This window comes from Syngnathus scovelli, chromosome 1 (assembly GCF_024217435.2).
Source record: "Syngnathus scovelli strain Florida chromosome 1, RoL_Ssco_1.2, whole genome shotgun sequence".
Taxonomy (NCBI): domain Eukaryota; kingdom Metazoa; phylum Chordata; class Actinopteri; order Syngnathiformes; family Syngnathidae; genus Syngnathus; species Syngnathus scovelli.
The window spans coordinates 6,507,846-6,527,855 of record NC_090847.1 but is presented as its reverse complement, the minus strand read 5'-3'; the positions used below and the strand labels follow the sequence as shown (position 1 = coordinate 6,527,855).

At 41.3% G+C, this 20,010-nt stretch overlaps 2 protein-coding genes across 6 annotated transcripts in view; one reads left to right on the top strand and one right to left on the bottom strand.

Moving 5' to 3' along the window:
• LOC125988492 (neuroligin-3) overlaps positions 1-16,238 on the top strand; it is a 219,284-nt gene extending 203,046 nt beyond the window's left edge. For both annotated transcript variants that reach the window (XM_049753785.2, XM_049753793.2), the window contains one exon: positions 4,753-16,238. In XM_049753785.2, the coding sequence (XP_049609742.1) occupies positions 4,753-5,611 (859 nt within the window). In that variant the 3' untranslated portion in view covers positions 5,612-16,238. The remainder of the gene's footprint in view (positions 1-4,752) is intronic.
• si:dkey-27i16.2 (regulator of cell cycle RGCC-like) lies at positions 16,001-19,788 on the bottom strand. Of its 4 annotated transcripts, none has more exons than XR_007488394.1 (6): positions 19,630-19,788; positions 18,717-18,881; positions 17,620-17,700; positions 17,023-17,517; positions 16,457-16,602; positions 16,001-16,374 (listed from the first exon to the last, which is right to left on the bottom strand). XR_007488394.1 is itself a non-coding variant. In XM_049753822.1 (5 exons), exons 1-5 carry the CDS (start codon positions 19,649-19,651, stop codon positions 16,595-16,597), a joined length of 339 nt encoding a protein of 112 aa, XP_049609779.1. In that variant the 5' UTR covers positions 19,652-19,788; the 3' UTR covers positions 16,001-16,594. The 4 variants fall into 4 exon arrangements, 1 of the variants encoding a protein (XP_049609779.1); XR_007488396.1 differs by having other exon boundaries at positions 17,023-17,085; XR_007488393.1 differs by having other exon boundaries at positions 16,001-16,602.
• Between the last annotated feature and the right edge of the window lie 222 nt (positions 19,789-20,010).

Genomic DNA, 20,010 nt, shown 5'->3' with positions numbered 1-20,010 from the left:
GAGCTTCCAGACATGGTTTGGAATGGATAATGAGCCTAGAATGATTTGAACTGACATAAAGCAATGGTATGGTTGACTTTGTCATCCACATGGCACATCCACTCACGGAGAAGCTTTAGAATTTGTCATATCAGACTGGTGTGGATCACTTTCTCCACTACAGTGCGCGTGCAACTGCTGCATGATTTGTGTTGAGCACTCGTGCAGCTTCCGGGGTTAAATTATTACACCTGGATTGCGTTTCTAATCCAAAGGCACGCTCACAGAGACAGACAGGTGCACAAGCCACAAGAGATGGAAACAAACATACACAAACTCCCAGTCAATCATGAATACTAACACATGAGAACGCTTGAACACGCATGACTGGTCGAGGTCATTGTGGGTCAGCAGGTCATGGAGAGAACCAGCAGGGGGGGCGCTATGCTTTATGGTACCACAAGCATATGAACACATCGCAAGGGATGTGAAAGGCCATTAAAACTCTTTTTTTATGGGTGTAATAATCTTTCTCCAGAGCCTGGAGTCTCGCCACTGCTCTAATGTCCATCTAGATTAAGGGGGAGGTTTGACAGCACGCATGTTGTACGCTAATGTGGAAAGGGTGAGGTACTCCTTAGGGTAACAAGACCATAAATGTCAAATTAGGCCAATGTCGATAAATATACTTGATTAATCGTTTAATTGTAAATATGCCTCACAATGAGCCGTCTGCTGTCGAACTCAACTCATGCAGTGAGCTCAGTGTTGTTCCTTCTAATGAATCCAAAAAAAGCTTGCCAGCCGCTGGGTTTTCAGCAGTGTTACACAATATAGTGCAAAATCATGAGTAACTTGTTTGATTAGAAGATAATCAGACAACACAGAAAACTATTGGCATCATGTAGTGAAATAAAGCTCAAAAACATTCCTATAGTAAGTAAGTCCATCGATTGATCCATCCATTCGTCAATGCATAAGTCTCTAATGATAAAGTTGTTAATAATGCATACATGATACACTCTTAAAACTTCTAGGTCAGAGTAACCCAAATTGGGTGACCTAGCTAACACAGTCCAAAACGGAGGAAGCCAATGCTCTTTCGTACCCTGAACATTGGGTTGGGAATCATCGGGTCAAGATTTTGATCCAACAAGGCATAAAGATTACCCATACTAATACTACCAAATGGAGTACCAGGTTATCTATAGCTCTGGTTAGAAATATTGTAATGCTGCCAATTTTACACCAGATGACCCCCCCCATCCCACCCCCACCCCCGTGCAACCCACCCATTTTCCAAGAGTGGGCAAGGGTGGTGCCCTGATCGTGATTTAAAACCTAGTGTTGAAAATAAGCAGTATTACTGCCAGTAACAATTTCAAAGAATGAAATCTACTTCAACTTCCCTACACAAATGGCAACCACCTTCAGCTCCTTCAGCCCATCCAAATCCAATCATCAACCCAATTTATTTGGTCAAACTAATGAACCCAACCAGCTCAAAAGCTATCGCTGTGTGTGTGTTAGGAAAACAGTCCAGCATGTTTTTAGCCCGTTTCTGTGTGTGCGTGCGTGCGTGCGCGCATGCGCGCGTGCGTGCGTGCGTGCGTGTGTAAGAAGATAATACGACTTACAAAAAGTCTGGTCAAAATCAAGGTCAAGTGTTAAGGTCACAGATTCACAGTCATTCTTTCTGACTTCTGCAGGTTGCTTGTCCACATAGTCAGCAAGTTGTTCATCAGTGTTCAAATTGTAGAAATTTGCAATTTTTGGAATTACCCGAGCGTTTTGTAGGTTTGGTCAGTCATTGAGTTGTTCTTTCAAGTCAATTTCTCCATATACTCCAAATCGATTTCTTTGTGTTTCTAAAACGCATTCCTTTTCAGCCGGACCAGCTATTTTGACACGACATCGAGCACTCTATCTAAACCCGCTCTCTGCGCGCACAGATTGCTTTGTGAGATTTAGCCGAGTACCTTTTAGATCTTTTTGTTATCACAATTCACCAAATTGACCCAACCGAGATGAGAGCTTTCGTAGCGTATATGGAAGTGGCTGGAATTCCTATTAACTCAGATTGCTCTGACCCCCTCCCTCATTGTTGTCATGCGGGTGTGTGGAACATGATTTGCATGTGTGTGCGTGCGCGAGGTTGGCAGGCTGCGAATGAGCACGTCTCCATTGACGTCCTGTTCTTTGGCATGTTGTGCGCTGGGAGATCAATATGACCTTACCTCCACCAGCCGCTCCTTTGAAACTTAATTACTGATATTCGGCTACAAAGTCAACATAGTCTGCCTGTCAATATTCATTGGGGATCATTATGGGCCTAATAAAAGTGGTTATTTACAGGCTGCTCTGCCGACACGGGCCCAGGTCCAGGGATTCGGCTTTAGCCATTTCAATTTGTTTTACCACTCATTCTCTCTCTCTCTCTCTCTCTCTCTCTCTCTCTCTCTCTCTCTCTCTCTCTCTCTCTCTCTCTCTCTCTCTCTCTTGCACGCTCTCGCTTTTTCTCTCTTTCTCTCTCTCGCGCTCCTATTCACCTCTCCCAAAAGCACTGACCTGAAAAAGAAAAATTTACAGCAAAAAAAAAAAAATAAAACTAACTAAGGGTTGGATTCTTCTGGCGTGGTTTTTAATGCTCTTGTTTGAACATTTCCAAGACACAAAATTACACTGTGACCGGCGCATCCCTAAATCCCAGAATAAATTTGAATTTGGCATGCCGCTGACATGGCAATCAAATCCGTAAAGGGATATTTCATGACGTTTGAAAAAATGTCACGTGACTTCTTGCTTCCTTTCAACCTCTGGGACTCCAGCCATTGTTGTGTTTTCAAGGCTGCTGCATTCTTTTTCAGCTCTATTCTCTGTTTACAGAGGCTACAATGGTTTCTGCCAAACTTCTATTCGTGACACTTGCCAGAAATAAAGATTGTTTTTTATTGCTGGAGATTGCTATATGATCATTGGTTCAGTCGTTTCAAATATAGGAAATGTCAAAAAGGGGAACAGTGAACTCTTTGGCGCAAACATAGTACTGCATCAAAAAAGATAGTCTTTTGATCTTTACACACACACACACACACACACACACACACACACACACACACACACACAAGGGGTTGAGCAGTTCCCGCTCAGTGTCTTGATTAATATGGTCCACTTTACATCGGTTCACTAGATGCCAATGCACACTGCGCTGGCTTCCCTGAGCAATTAGCAGAAGGGCTCCACCAGTGTCAGATTATCAACAACAAGATGCCTCCTGACGTGCACCCTAAAGCCTGCTGACTTATTCATATGTGTTTACATAAAAAGCCCTTGCCCTGGTTTTTGTGGCAAGACTGCATCCGAACCGAATTAAGAGCAACATCTGGGGAGGAAAACGAGGAGGCGGGTGGAGCGGGGGTTTTAGGACGAGCTGGCCGAGGCGCAGTCTGCCGACAGACATTGAGATTTTGTGCTTGGGCAAAAAAGCCTGTGTGTGGTTTTGAGGATTGGACTGCGGGAAGGTGGTTCAGTGGAACAAGTTGAGCTTGGACAGCATCATTTCCAGGAAAGTCCAATTAAAAACTGCAGTCTGCTCTGCCGTTAGCGGATCGATGAACTGAATCTCTTTCAAGTCCAAAAATCAAGCCAATGTGCTTTTTGGAAAGTGTTTGTATATGCCTCTTCTCACTATTTAAATTAATTATGAATTTTTTAAACTAGGGGTGGACATCATTTATAAGTCAGCAGATTGTGGAACTGATGATCAGTTCATTGTGTCAAGTTTGTGCATGGTAATCTCTTCCAGACCACATTATTCGGCATAGAAGAAATCAACACAGAAGTTTAGGAAATAATTAACTCAATAACATCTCATTAAAATAATTAGACTCAACCATAAATAGAACACAAAACTAATTTGCTGTATTCGACCAGTTAATCTTTAGCAACTGTGGGCGTGTGATGCCCTTCGGGACTCTTAGTTAAGTAATTGTAATTAAGGGCGACATAAATATATTGGACTTGACTTGACCACCACCTGCTTGTCTCAGAGACCATCCAGCATCATAAATTGCTTCAATCCCGACTCTTTCCATTTTACTCTTTAAATGGGAATAAGGATTTTCAACTGAATTTATGCACATTCAAGTCAGGAATTGAACACCGTTTCTGGTTCATTTTGAATGCTGAGTACAACTAGAGGTACAAGCTATCAATGACAACCAAAATGGCTCATAAGAATTTAATTCAAACGTTGGTCGAGACACTTTCCAAAGATTTTCTAGATAATAACCAAAATCACTTTACAGGTTCTTACATTGATAACGACAGCATTGGACTGCCCAAAATGGTGATTTTAGGCATTTCATGTTCTCTTTTGTGCCACTTAGTCACTTGCTACACTTTTATTGGCACCAGACATTAAAATGAAACAGAAATTAAAGAAAAACATGTCAGTCTCTTATTCTTTCTCCATGGTTATATGACCGTACAGAGATAAATGACTGACTTTCATTTGTGCGACACTGATAGTTTGGTGAAACACATGCAGTGTCTATCATTGTGTGCTACGTTACCACAGAAGTAATGTCTCAATATTTTTCTAAAATACATTTATAGGCTATGAATGTAATGATCAAATAGAAAGCAGAATTGTTCCCAAAAAGGAGAACGATTCCTTCCCTTTTCTGCTGTGATCGGTACTGAAAGAGGTGCAACGAAGGTCAATAAACTGATGTCTAAACACTCAACACATTTTGCATGTCTTCTCCGCAGAGATCCCAACAAACCGGTTCCCCAGGACACAAAGTTCATCCATACAAAGGCCAACCGTTTCGAGGAAGTGGCGTGGTCCAAGTACAACCCCCAGGACCAGTTGTACCTTCACATCGGCCTCAAGCCTCGGGTGCGCGACCACTACCGAGCCACCAAAGTGGCCTTCTGGAAGCACCTGGTGCCCCATCTGTACAATCTCCACGACATGTTCCACTACACCTCCACCACCACCAAAGTGCCCCCACCGGACACCACGCAGAACACCCTGTCCACCAAGCGGCCCAATGGGAAGACCACCTGGCCTTTCAACACCAAGCGGCCCCCCATGTCGCCGGCCTATAACAGCGAAGACAAAGACTCCTGGAGCAACGACAAAGAGTCCGGACCTCTAGTGGTGGAGAACCCTCGGGATTACTCCACAGAGCTCAGCGTCACCATCGCGGTGGGGGCCTCGCTGCTCTTCCTCAACGTGCTGGCCTTCGCCGCCCTCTACTACCGCAAGGACAAGCGGCGGCAGGAGTCTGGACACGGCCAGCCTAGCCCGCAGCGCCAAACAACCTCCAACGACATCGGGCACCACGCACCCGAAGAGGAGATCATGTCTCTGCAGATGAACCAGACGCACCACGAGTGCGAGGCAGGCAACAGCAACGAGGGGGCGCTGCGCTTGGCCTCGCTGCCCGACTACACGCTCACCCTGCGGCGCTCTCCCGACGACATTCCCCTCATGACGCCCAACACCATTACCATGATCCCCAACTCCCTGGTGGGCATGCCCAACTTGCACCCTTACAACACCTTCACGACGGGATTCAACTCCACCGGGCTGCCGCATTCCCACTCCACCACGCGCGTATAGCTTTAAGGAGGCCGGACGAGGGTGGCGACAGGCGGCGGTGCTGATGGAGGAGGTGCAAAGGATTCAACAAAACGGAGAGGAGGATTGTGTTTTATAAATACCGCAGCGATAGTGGGGGTAGGGCAGATTAAAACGTGAAGAGATTTAACGAGACTTTTACTACGAGCAGAGTCGCTTCGGAGCTCTCTATGGATGTCAAGTTGTGCAGAGCTGCCAAAATCAAACTGCTTCCCTAATCTTCATCAGGGGAGCGGCTCTTTTTTGTGTTGTGTCCTTTTTTTTTCTAAAAAAAAAAAAAAAAAATCATCATTTCAAAAGCCTTTTAAGCGGACTAAGAAAATAGCTGCTGATGGGTTTTTTTTTTCTTGAATTCATAACAAAAACAAACAAAAGTGCTTTTTAATTTTCCGGTCCTCCTTCCTCCTGGGGTAGACACATGAAGAACAATGGCCTCTATGTCGACATTCGCATCATGCTTTTAATTGCATCTTTCTTTTGATTTCAATGCCTTACAAAGCTTGTTCTTTGTTTTGTTTTTTGTCACAATTTCTGTTCCAAGAGACTATAACAAGAGGAGTACGGCAGAAAGACTGACACCAGGATGAGAAATTAGTGAATTTGCAGATGTAGAGATTTTAAATCCCAATTCGGGCATCTTTTTTTTTTTGTTGGTTTATGCTCCTGTTTGCAGCACAATATGAATGGTTTCATCTTCTTAAAATTAATTTGCGTCAAAGGGTTTGCCAAGGACAGCTCTGGCTTGGAGACAAATGCTTTGTTACTGTGATTGTTTTTGTTAAGAAAGTGCATCTTTTTCAGCCAATGGACCCGTTAAGCTATCTGATCTGATCTGATCTGATCTGATCTGATCTGATCTGATCTGATCTGATCTGATCTGATCTGATCTCAACCAAGTGTGCATCTACACATGCTGCTCGTGTGCAGTGTACTAAGAGTGTTCTGCTAGGAACATGTAAGGTGAGTGAGTGATCACGTGAGTGTCGACTATTTTTTTTAATTATTATTATTTGGAGTAGTACAGTGTGTTTTTTGTGGGGGGAGGTGGGGAGGGGAGTCAAGGCGGAATACGTTTTCCATGTTGATTTGCGTTGACCACCAGTCGTGTTTCTGCTGCGTCTCTTGGAGTCCGTCTACGCGAAATAGCACTTTGTTTTTTTTCATTTTTCAAAGTTCTATATGTCTAATTTTGCTTAAAGATGATAAAATAAATCTATTATTTTACATATAAGAGAAAAAATATAGCTTAAAGAAACAACTGAACTAACTGGCGTGTGGACTTTGTAAGACTTCCTCTTCAACAACAGCAGACAGTGGCCTGTTTGCACTGAGAGAACCTTCATCAGTGCACACTTGTATTTCTTTCAATATATATATATAAATATGGGCATACATACATATATGTATAGGGCTTCTATGGAGATATCATTCCCATTTACAAAAAGAAACATAAAAGCACCAACACAAATAATTCCAGGATGAACATCCCTCGTCAACAACACTTCAAGGTGTCTTTGTAAGAGCTCTATATGTATATTTATGTATGAAATATTTAATATTTATTTCTGTATACCAGATGCATACATGCTGATTGTGCCATGTACCAAATTAAAACTGTAAAAAAAACAAAACAAAAAAAGGAATAGAGTTTCACACTTTTGTCATTTGGATTGTCTCATTTTTTAGGACTTGCTATAATTTCCACTTGAATGAGTATAAGGAGAAATATTCTCACAGCAAGAGCAAGGCTCAGCCTCGGGACATTCTCGCTGTACCTCCCTCATCCTCTCTTCCCATCTCTTTCTCCCTGCCTCGCTGCTGCAACCTTTGAGAAACGGGCTAATAGCTTGAGGCCTGTGTGCATAACTACATTTTACTGTAATTCATGCAAAGTAGTGCTACAGCGATTAGGCGATTGATGCGCGTCCTCACATTGCATCTTTTAATTTGTCATTATTCAGCAAGAAAACTGAAGTTATTGACTCTGACGTTAAAACCGCCAATTTTCATTAAGCGTCATAGCAAAGCGCAAATTAAGTGTCTAAAAAGAACAAGAAAACAATCTGACCGCTTGAAAGTTCAGTCTTTTTTGGTACTTCAACATTATTCTATTAAAATCTTGACTTTGTAATTGGAGGGCAGCGGAGCGAAAATCCCAATCTGGTCAGATCATCACAAATCCTGCTCGGAGTAGAAAGACAGAAGGGTTAGGTGAGGGGAGATGCTTATGGGTTGATCTCTATGAGTCATCTTGTTTATTCTTATCCTGCCTTATATGGGTCACACCTTCAATAAGCAAAGAGGGAAAAATACACAGATGGAGTCTACCTGCTGAAACATTATTAACAGTAATGCTTTAATGATGTCACAGTTTGCCAGCTGCATCTCAAATCCAATACAGATTGCACATGGTAAATTACTTTGTCTTGCAAAAAAATACACAAGTCAATGGGCATGCTACCAGCGGTAAGCAATCCCCATTCAAGTCAATGGGCATGGTACCAAGGGTGCAGTTACTACTGGCAGCCACTGGGGGTGTGGCAGGCCAAATTAAATCTGCATTTGAAATTGAATGAATTAGGTTGATCATTACAGACCTGTTTTTCTTTCGTTTTGTGGAGTGACAAAATTTACCAGTAGGTTCCAAAGTGTTGTTTGTTTGTTTGTTTTATTTGTTAGGAATTACATTATTTTACTGAGAGTACCTTCCTTCAAGGGCCTGTCAAGTATTTGGGCAAAGTAACATCACTGTAAATACGACGAAATCTGGAGCCCATTTCAAAATATGATAAAACCCTTTGGTACATTATTGATACATTACTGTTTTTCAAGTTGGATCCAGGAACTTCTCCTGCACTTGAGAGACAAAGAAATAACCATTGTCTGGTAACCCCACATGTTTTTCTACAGGATGTTTACATTACCCTGAGAAAATTGATTCTAGTTTATAAAGAAACTTGAGTTAGCACGCTTGCAAGTACTGAAGAGCCATACTGCAACCCTATGACTGATATTTTTGTGAAATCTCTTAAGAATTAAAAGCTACACTTCAGTTATATCTAAAAATATTATTCACAGTGTATTTTAAAGACTAAATCATTGGAATTGTAGTGTACAAATACATGGATCTTATGGTAGATGGCTATAACCATCCGAGTTATTTTTTCAAATTATGCCGCCCCGCTTCTGATCTGTCTGCATAACTGGGAGGTCCCCCCCCCCCCCCCCCCCTTCTCCACACACACACACACACACACGGGCAGTGGGCTAAAATTGAGTGGTGAAGCTTCAAGTGAACTATCAAAGGGAAGCAAATGCCATGGGAGGGCAACATGTTTTTGCCATTACTTGTCCCATATGCTGCAGCAGCAGAGCAGATGTCACCGACGATTGGCTCGATGGACCCGGTCGACTCTGTGGACACTTTTTGGGAGGATGCGTGTGCTTTTGAAGAGGCTACTTATCATTATATCTGTTGGACCAATGAAGATGAACTGCAACAAGAGGGGAATCGGGTCATCAGAAAGCCCAGTGAAATTATTTCAAACTTGCTATGGCAAGAACCACCGTAGTCAGAAAAATAGGCCACTTCTACAGTGGAGATTTCTTTGCACTTGACTGAGTGGGACATCAGTCAAGGCTCAGTTGAAAAAAGACCCTGGTGGGCTTTCATGCTGCCGAAGACAAAGTCAGTCTTGGAAATGGTCAGTAAATGTGCCAAATTACAGCATGCTCCCCGCAGGGATAGTCCAAGTGTGTGTGTGTGCGTGTGCGTGTGCGTGTGTGTGTGTGTGTGTGTGCGTGCGTGCGCGCGTTTGTGCGTGCGTGCCTGCGTGCGTGTATGCGCTTTCCCTCTCTGTTTCAAGATCAGTTTTTCCTATATAAGGGAGTTACAGAGAAATACAGTTATGGCCAAGGGTGTTGGCAATGATACAAATTTTCAGTTGTGCTGCCTCCTTTGACTTCCTGTATTTCTTTTTTTGATTGATGTAAAAATCTGCAATAATGACACTGTAGAAACATGCTTATAAATTTTCTGTGGATTTAATGAATACCTCTTCTATTTTCAAGGCTGATTCTTCTAAAAAAAAAGTCCTCCCCTTTTTGAACCTCGCAAGTTTGATCTTGTTTTCAACACACACAAATAATTCATGCTGCTAGATTTGCTTCGGCACAGGCAAGTAGTAGCGCAGGCTTTCATATTAATAAAGAAAAAAAAAAAGCTGTATGAACACATACTAGAAACAGAAAACTGAAACGAGAACTGCATTGAAATACTGTTAATTAATTCCAGGTTTCATTATAATGGACATACCAAGTAAAACGTTATCACCCAATTAGCAAGTCTAACAAGGTTTAAGGTTGCATTTTCACAACAAACAAAAGTGGCAGCATGCTCAGCTTCTTTTCTGGTCACATCACATGTTGCAAGGTCACCTGTCAGACAGAATTTGATGAGATTACGCATTCATACACCAATTAGCAATAAGATGTGGAATATTGTCATCTCTGTACTATTTTCTTGGAAACTGCACCACAAAGTTAAACAAGAACAGCAAGGCATGGCAGGAACAAAACTGCACTGTAATCATTATGAATGTATACACTCTAACACCCAGTGGTGTTTTACGTTGTCTTTTTTTTTTTCTTTAAATGATAATTGGCTTGTGTGATACAGAGGAAAAGGCCTCATCCCATGCACTCTAAAACTAATTTGGTAAAAGCATCTTGGTTTATACTTTAACTTGGGCTTTTTCTTCTGACCCGCAGGTGAACATTTTAAATCAAGTCCTGGTCATTAAAAGCACCAACGATAAGGTTGCTTTTTATATGGAAGAGCTAAAGAACAGTGGCAGTCTATAGTCTATCTATTTAAACGGGCCCAACTTGGCTTAAAACTGCCTGCCGCCTACATAATGATCTTTCAGATGTATGGTCTGGAGATAGTGGAGGCTGCTGAGACTAAAGCCTGTATGCTCCCAGGGAATGCAAGAGGCAAATAACAAAGTAGGAAACAAGTGTGTTTTATCCCCTTGCACTCTTATCTGTCCTGTACGGTGTACAGTAAAACCTCTACAGCGTGTGACATCTCATTCCTCCTGGCGGTTGTTTCTGCTCTGAAGGGAAGTTTCACAGCAAGCTTCGCAGACTTGTGGTTATTTGTTGTTGTCTCTAACAGTGTTCATATTTCAAAACATGATCTAGTTGCTTCGTGGCTGGTCGTTCATGGCCTCCCGAGGCCTGCCTCTTTTCTTTCAAGCTGCATCAGCTGGAGTTCACCATCAGATGGCAGCCCACTAATGCCTCCTTCCCATCTTAGATGACAGGCAGTTTGCTCATTGGACACCGATGTGTCTTCCGTTATCATCATTATTATTCAGTTAACAGTTTTTCACATCACACAGACTTGATCCAAAAACGATGATGGGAGTGATATTATCTTAATGATAAAGGTTTACAGTGAAGAACTTAGACCTCAAACATTCAAGACATTTCATTGAAATTCAATCATGTTCTGACTGTGAAATGTTTGTATGCTAAAAACAGCTTAAAATAAAATAAATGAGGATTATTTACATCAAAACGTTTTTCATGGCAAATAGACCACTCACAGTCAAGATGTTAAAAAGATGTTATCATTCATTCTTCATTAGTGATTTCAAGTAAATGGTCTGGTTGAAAAAAGGAAGAGTAGAGTGAAATCCCCACTCACTTAGCAGTGACGTAATGGCACAGTCGGAGTGCACGGAAAGCTGCGTGACTCACATTTTTCAAGGAGTACGCTGCTTTCCTGTTGCATACAATGAAGTCTGGACAGTGTGAGAGCAAAACAGGAAACGACGGGCCATAGGGGGATTTTGCATTTATGTATGTGACAGCGGCTACAAACATCTGAAGTAGGTGAAAGTTTCTATCGCACCACCTTAGCAGCTGACCAACCATTCGACCGTGAGATCCTCAATATTATATAATGTTAATAAACGATATGTCTTTGAATATTGGGTTATTTGAAAGTCGCTGGTGCTGTTGTCTTTCACTCATCTGACTTTTGTACAGGTTGGACAATAGTCAGATGTTCAGTTCCCACTCACAAATGGTGAAATGATCCTTTAGACCAGGGATGATCAACTGTTGTCATCGAGGATTGGTATTTTGGATATCTCCCTCTTCCAAATCACCTGCCTCCACCACACCGATTCAAATGATCAGGAATGTTCCCCTCAAGAACCGGAGTTGCCCCCACCCGCCTCTGAGCCAGAACTAGTCCATAAACCCACGACCCTGAACAGGAGATTACACGTTAATGATGCATGGCATTTAAATTTTCGACTAACCTGAAATGAATGATCCTACTTTATTTTCCCATGGGAAGTTTCCAATTGAGGAAAATTCCTGCTATTTTGCAGCACCAATTACCACCATGTGTTTTGTCATTTGAGTTTGACAAAGGAGCAGATGGAACAATCGATTCCATTTCCCCATGTTGAAATGTTATCTCATGCCATGAAAGATGAGATACTCTATGCCCTAACTGATGGCTTTAGCAACATTCAGAGAAAAGATCATGCGGTCACAAAGCAAGAGCATTCATTAGACGGGAACATCGTGGTTATGTGTCTCTTGATTTCATAACAAGTCTTCCAACCACCAGTCTTATTTGTTGTGGATACAGAGGCTACAGTCAGACAATTTGCAACTTGGATCAGCCATTTGTTCTGCTGTGGGTCAGAGCAGCGTGTTTGCTGTTGTGTCACAATAGTCTATAAAAAGCTCATTGAGAACATTTTGATGCCATGGTAAATTATGCACATTTTAGTGTTTCAACTCCCTCTTGCTATTTTGGGTGTGTAAGTCCTCTCAGGCACCAGTGAAAATCAATGTGTGTGTACTTGTGTGTGTGCTGTGCGGACACAATAGACCCACAGCTCAGGCCATATCTCGACTTCATTTACTCCTCGTCTGATAATAAGTGTCTCCTCTCTGCTGTACCCAATTACATCTTCATTAGATTGCTAACGTGCTCCCAACTAACCATCAACGTACGTGCAGATTTTAAGTCCGTGTGACATTAATTACCAAGATGGCTGAGTCCACAGGTGAAGGGAGTGAGGGCTAAACCGTGATACACGAATTATACCTTCATCTCTCAGGACCATTCAGTGTCTGGAGCCGTAGTCTCCGGTCTCATCATAGCATCAATTCATTTTCATTTATCCACTGATGAACTCAGTTCCTTCATCATTTACTCGAGGCAGTCTCTAAACAAGATGAGTGGCTGACGCGGTGACCTCTTCTACTCAGGGTCTGCCAATCAAATTCTAGACACATTATAATCAGCAGATAAACAATCAGTGTTGCCATTCCGCAAGATGAGATGTTACATCAGACTCAGAGTCAAGACTCAAGAGTAAAGGCTCATGCTGCATAGTTAACAGCTGAGAATTGACTCGATTCACTGGACATGTCATTAGGAACACTCAAGACTTTTATGTAGCTGGATATGCTTTATTGTATGTGCTGCATTTATATCACTGGTCCTATTATTGTCAATAGGTTTATCATATTTTAGGTTATTTATTTATTTAATGCATGGAATTATGTTCCACTATCACGTGTCATTTTGGGCCTAATGAATGAATGAATGAATGAATGAATGAATGAAACTTTATTTCTTCACACCATCATTATTTCTTTCATATACATATGTTTAGACTGTAACAGGTCCCTTGATGGTGTTCTTTCCAAGTATTTGAAGCATTTAGAAGAGTTTTTTTTTTTTTTAATCGCAATGAATTGCTGGGCAGCGCCAACCCTCTAAGAGACCGTGTTACATTTGTTGGTGAGGTAACATACAGGCAGAATCCTCGCCATGCTGTTAAAAGATAAGTTTCAACTAAGCACAGAAACACTGCTTAAAGAAGTGTGACCGTTTAGCTACTTTAGTGCTATTTAAGAAGAACAGGAAGAAAGACATTATCAAGACAAATTTTTTATTTATTTTTTTCTCCATGACTACATCTTCATCCCTTTTACCAATCAGCTCTGGCTTCTGTCTCAGTGTCGGTACAATATTGAGACAGAGTTCAGAGAGGAGGCAAAGTCTGTGAAGCGAATGGCTGTTAATAAGACAAACAGTGAGGGAGAGTATCTTAAATAAGCAGCCCTCCTTCCACTGGCCACTGGCGCCATGTCAACAAGTAGTTCCACACAAGCAAATCTGTCAGTCAGCCTATGGTGTGCGTGACGGCCTTTAGCAGACAGCTCTCATTTGAACTTTGAGAAGCAAAAAAAAATTCTGTCACTGTGACTAAGTGAAGGATCCTTAGTCAGAGGATTTTCTATTGTTTCATCTCTTGTGTTAAAAACTTTGGTGTTGTTTCATTTAGTTAAGTTTTATGGATATGCGCCAATCGGTGGTGAGCAAAACACAGAATCTGACTTTTTGCATTCAAGTTAGAACAGGTCAGGCCAAAACACAAACTTCAATGGCAAACTGGAGATGAAAACAAACACATTAGGGCTTAGGGCTTGCTAGCAGCTGGTACAACACAAGCAGATGGATTTGAAATTAGTCCAAAAGAAACACCGTGGGTTTTGCCATTGGTCAGAGTACGGCAAGGGATCGTGAGGGTTTAGGAAAGTTATTTGAAGCTAAAATGAAAAACCTTTACCTAAGTTAACGCATCGATGTACACGTCGCTGTCTTCCAGGCTTGACAGTATGGTGTAGTTAATGTGCTACATACATACAACGGTGATGAAGATTTTTTGGACTTTAATGTAATTTTGGCTAAAGTACAATTAGTTAATTTGAGTTAATTCAGAACAAGGGACACATCAAAAACACGGTGGATAGGTGCCCAGGAAGACCGGACTTGGTGACCCCCCTGGTTTAAAGGATGTTCAAATTAGTATGCTTCTTCTACACTTAATACTTTATCTAAAACATTGCTCGTACATTTGATAAAAGTTTTATGATGGTGAAAATTGGACTATTAGGCCTTGTGTCAGACTGAATTGATTTTGTCCCGACTCGTCCCCGGTTGCTTTGTTATGTATGTTACTATGTTCGCGTCACCCCTCCCCTCCTGTGTTACCTCAATCAATGTAACCAGTCACCTGCCTCTTGTAACCTGTCTTGTATTTAAGTCCTGTCTGCCCCTCACTCCCCTTTTCGGATCGTTGATGTCTTCCCATTTGATGTCATTCTTGTTTCTTGTTTCTTGTTTCTTTTGGTTCCTGTCTTTGCCAGTTCTGTTTCGGTTAGCCAGTCTGTCGGTCGGTTTGTTATGTCAGTTTGTCGGTTCTGTTAGTTTTAGTTAGTTACCTTTTCCCTTCAATAAACCCTGGTCCAAGCTGCATTTTGTCGCCCAGCTCCATTCACTTCATGACAGGTTTATGTTTAAATTAAAGTTAATATGAGGGTTAAAGAAATTTATTATTTTACAGTTCTATAGCTAAATATTTGTAACTTTATTGACAATATTCACTCTTTGTTTGATCTTCTGCGCTCCCGCACCGCCAGACTCACCAACAGCTTCATTCTCCAGGCTGTTAGGATCCTGAACTCTCTTCCCCCTTCTGCGTAGCGTCCTGTACTTATTTATTGTGTCATTTGTTTATTTATTATTTATTCATCACTCTTATTTATTCATTGATTGTGCCTTCTTGTTTTATTTTTCTTGTGTTGTTTACTTGTATGTACATTGTGGACTGTCTTGTCACCGTGGGATAGTGGGAACGTAATTTCGATCTCTTTGTGTGTCTTGGCATGTGAAGAAATTGACAATAAAGCAGACTTTGACTTTGACTTTGGTTTAATTCTCTGTGGATAAAAAAAGGGGTTTCAACTCCAAACCTTTCTCATTACCGATTATTATTTTTTATTTTATTTATTTTTTTAACCAAACCTTACAATCTCATAAGAACATTCTGTCTCCAGAGTTGGCGCGGCGGTCGCAACCTACATCAGTTTCGGAACAAAGTTAAAACATGCATTGTTGTTCTGTGGTGCCTTTGACGCACTTCCCCTTCAAGCTGTCTTGGCTGCGTGTCTGAGCTAAATTTGTGTTTTTCCTCATGTGTTGGCAGAAGTGAAACACAAAGTATGATCAGAGCACGCATACAGGAAGCAAAGTTACAGTGTACACAATGAAGAATGCTTGAGCAGACATCAGACATCAGCTCTGTTATAATACACGCCGGAAACGTCACGCGGCACCAAAGGTGAAGCCACGTTGTTTCTTGTCAAGTATACGTTTGAAATCTTTGTGTTGAAAGTAAAATGTGGCCAGCAAATGTCACCCTGTCTCTTATGAACCTACTTTGGATTTGGTTTCCATCAACATAAAGGGCATAAAAAGGCAAAGAATGCAAGCAAATGGTCTTTTATTTATCCACTACATGCATTCACCTTCATGACATTTGATACAAAACAAAGCAATAACAAGAACTGTACAGTGAAACAACAGAATATAAATGACATTTTGATATTACACAGCAGAGACTTAAAGTTAAACTAAAGTGCTGCATAGTTTTGCTACACAAAGCCTCCTTCCAAAAAAAAAAAGGATGCCAGAGGAATCGGAGCGAATTCCTGGTTTAGTACAGTTGGGAATTTCAAATGAGGCATCAGCATATTCAGAGGACTGGAGGCAGGCTTCTTAAGTCGGACAGATGGAGGTTTCATCGAGATTTGGGAATATGTCACACATCTTGGAAATGACACTGCAGGCTCATCGTCTTCTGGACAAAGACGCAACATTGTCAGGGGGTCTTGTGCTTTTTCTTTTTAACGATGAAACACCCTTTTAATTCTGATCTTAACCTTTTCCCCTAAAGCAGCAAGGGCAGGGCTGGCCCCCTCCGATTAGCTTTGCTGTAGATCCGTCCGTCCATCTGCTCGGCGGCAGTCGGCCGTGTTGCCTCCCTGCAGCCTGTTTTCTCTCCCCCTCGACGGGGATTTTCACATCTCTGTGATAGAAAAGAGATGAGAATGAAGCTCAGGGCAGATGAGGAAAGGGGCATCTTTTGAAGTTAAAAGGGTATAATAACTTATTTGTAATATGAATTATTTTGTGATGATAGTGTCGTTATGATTGATTGATTGATATGATTCAAAGCATATTCATGAACTTTGTCCTCTGTCCCCACCACTTTTACACCTTTTGCCAATTATGTTGCAATCTGTTAGTGTGAACATACAATTTACCGCCTGTTACACGTATGTTAGCAAATCAGACCTACGAGAGGTGATGCCAAGAAGGAGGATGGGACACTATATATATGACTTTATATGTACACTACTACCTACTATGGTGTGTAAGTGTGTCAGTGAAAAATAAGAAAATAAAAGATTGAGTGATAGAAGCTCTAATCTCCTTAACTACGCACCAGCAAGTTCCCGGTCCAACACATCAATGAAGCTCTCCAGCTCCCTTGTGTCTCCCAGCTTGGCTGCAAAAAGAGGACATAGAGAAAAGGAATTAGAAAGAAAAAAAAAAACAAAGAGCAATGGAAAGATTTTGAAGCACGGCTCATTTCTTTGGTATTTCCATTGGAACAACTGCTGTGAAGTAAGAGAATATCTGATGAACTGCTTTTAGACAAGGAAAATATTCCAGTTTTTGTCTACAAACAGAGTTAAAGTTGGGCCCAAAAACTTGACAGCTCGCAACCTCCCACAGGGATCTCTCTGCATAACTTTCTGACGTGGAATAGAGTAAGCGGCCCCTGCAGGTCACCCTTGTTTATTCCCATTGATATGTAACCGTCCTCGCTGTGTATGCGTATGCGACCCACTACAACTGCATTTGGACCGATACAAGATGAAGCGCTGTGACATGACACAAAAAGCCCTGCAGGAGACACGGCAGCCACAGACAGAAGCTGTTGTGTAAAAAAAAAAACACAACAGAGCTTTAGTGGTCACAGCAAGATCAACAGTGATCGGAACAGCGATATGCATACGCTGAAGGACGCCTTCAGTACCTTTCGGTAGCAGCGTTAAGCCTGCTGTGTGCAGCTCCTCCTCACTGGTGTTCAAACTGTTGCCCAAAGATGTTTCACTGCCTGCAGGAGACACAATTTTAGGATCACGCACTCATTTGGCCACAACATTAGGTACAAACATACAATATTTTGTATTACTTTTATGTCATTGTATCTGTTTTTCATAATATGACATTGAATAAATGTTCAATACAGTCGTCATTTAAATACCCGTCTTAATCACATTTATAAATTGACCATATGCTGTAAAGTGCAAAATTTGTGCCAAAGCTAAAGGAAAATATTTTTAGGTCCCCTCAATGGCTACTGGCTGAAAAGGAACAAATAATTTCATGCGTTGGCACCTTTATCTGGAGCCTCCGCCAAATGGAATGGTCGCACCCCTGGCATATGCAGACTACAAAGTTTCTTTATGTATTTACAATTACATTTAGTTTAGCTTTAAAATACTACAAATGACACGTGATTGCATTTTGTTATACCAAAATATTGCGTTCATTCAAAATTTACAAAATCCACTACATTCCTTCAATATGTCAATATTTACAACATCTAAAGAGGGAACATTTAGTACTCCCCCTGGGGGTTCCCACTTCACTACACAAATGCATCGCAGTCATTGTTGATTATTTTATGCCAACATTACGCCGTTAATTAAACACACAGAGATCACATTGGTCCCGCAAACACTATTGTTTTCTAAAACTTTAATTCCTTTCGGTCGAGAAATGCTGCAAGCTGCAAAATCAATGCTTATTCATCCAATGACTGTGAAGGTTTCGTTTTTATTGTCACAGGCCTCTCTCTTTAAACATTAGAGGTCAAAACACATTCAATGATGCATCACACAAGGGAGCAAAAGCACGATTGTTTCTTTTGTCCTATAACGTCTGTTTTTCCATAACCACAAGAAAAGAATCACAAAGACTATTATGCCTGCAGAAAGGCATTAATATTCAAGGTGTATATGGATGTTGGCCTTTGGTACCATTCATTCAATGCAAATTAAAAACGTGGAGGATTATTTGTCCCACACTTATTAATATTGGGTTTTGGAGGTTGCTCAGTTTTCTTACTGTAATCAGAGTCTTCGACCCCGCTATCGTCCCCTGGTGCCGTGCGGCTCTTGGCCTCCGTCAACATGTGCTGGTATGCATGTAGGTTACTTTGAGGGGGGGCCTGCAGCTCCTTCACCACATCTTGGAACTCTTGCAGCAGATCTTGCAAGTCCAGCTCAAAGTCTGTGTGGAAAATATGACACCACTTTATGAAGTTACTTCATCGCAACTATTTTTATATTTTTTATAAGCATTAGCATGCAGGGTTGTTTTGAAAAGATTGCCTATAGTGTTTTGGGGGTCGTATAGAAAAATGTCTTGTGAATTTCATGAGATTCGAATGAAATAAACGCTTAAGCCTATACTGGTAGTTAGGATGGAGTGGAGGTGGGCGAATAAATAGCCTTTAAGGCATGAAAAACATCTCAGTGGTGTAAAAACACTCAAACTGTTAACATTGTGGTATTGATAATAAAATGTGAAACAAAGTTAGAATGTGAGCCATGGGCTGTGGTAAAAGATGTCATTTTGTGCAATTTCTACCAAACATTGCAGGATAAACACGGTTCTTATTTACTTTGAAAGGAAAAAACAGGATGGTAAGACATTGACAAATCCATTTAGAATCTAAATATATGTGCTTAAGTTTGAAAAAAAAAAAATCAGCATTTGTTGAATGACACGTGACTGTGGTGCACACATAAAAATGAAAGTGGAAAATGTGAAAATATAAAACATTACAGCCGTGATCAAACCAAACGCGAGATAGGCAAAACGTGAAAGTGTAGACAGTTTAAATATGATGTGACTGGGCAAGAAATAAGTTTTAAAAACATCAAATATAGCTTCTCTGAGAATTTCTTAAATGGCTATCTGATCCCCATCAGTGCACCACTTGAAAACTAATGGCTCATATAGACGCTGGACTCACCTGAAGTCACTCCTGAGGACATAGTGGCGCCAATCTAGGGACGAAATAAAGAGCAGAGTGCTGGGATCAAGGCGTTTCTAGGCTGACTGGAGCTGATTGTAGTTCTCTTATACAGCTGAGAGAGGGGGAGGAGGAGCCAGACACATGGAGGAGGAAAACTTGACTTCTACTGTAAATGGAAAGAAATGAGAGGAAAGGCTCGTAGGAAAAGCAAACATAATCAGGCATACAGGAAAGGGGCTATTACGCAACTTTGGTTCAGGCTTCAATGTTTTTTCCTTTGAAATACTTGCTGAGGATTCCCTCCCTTCACTTATAGTGCTTATTACAACACAATACAATAAATATATTGTTCTTTATATAGCACTTTCACAACAGCTG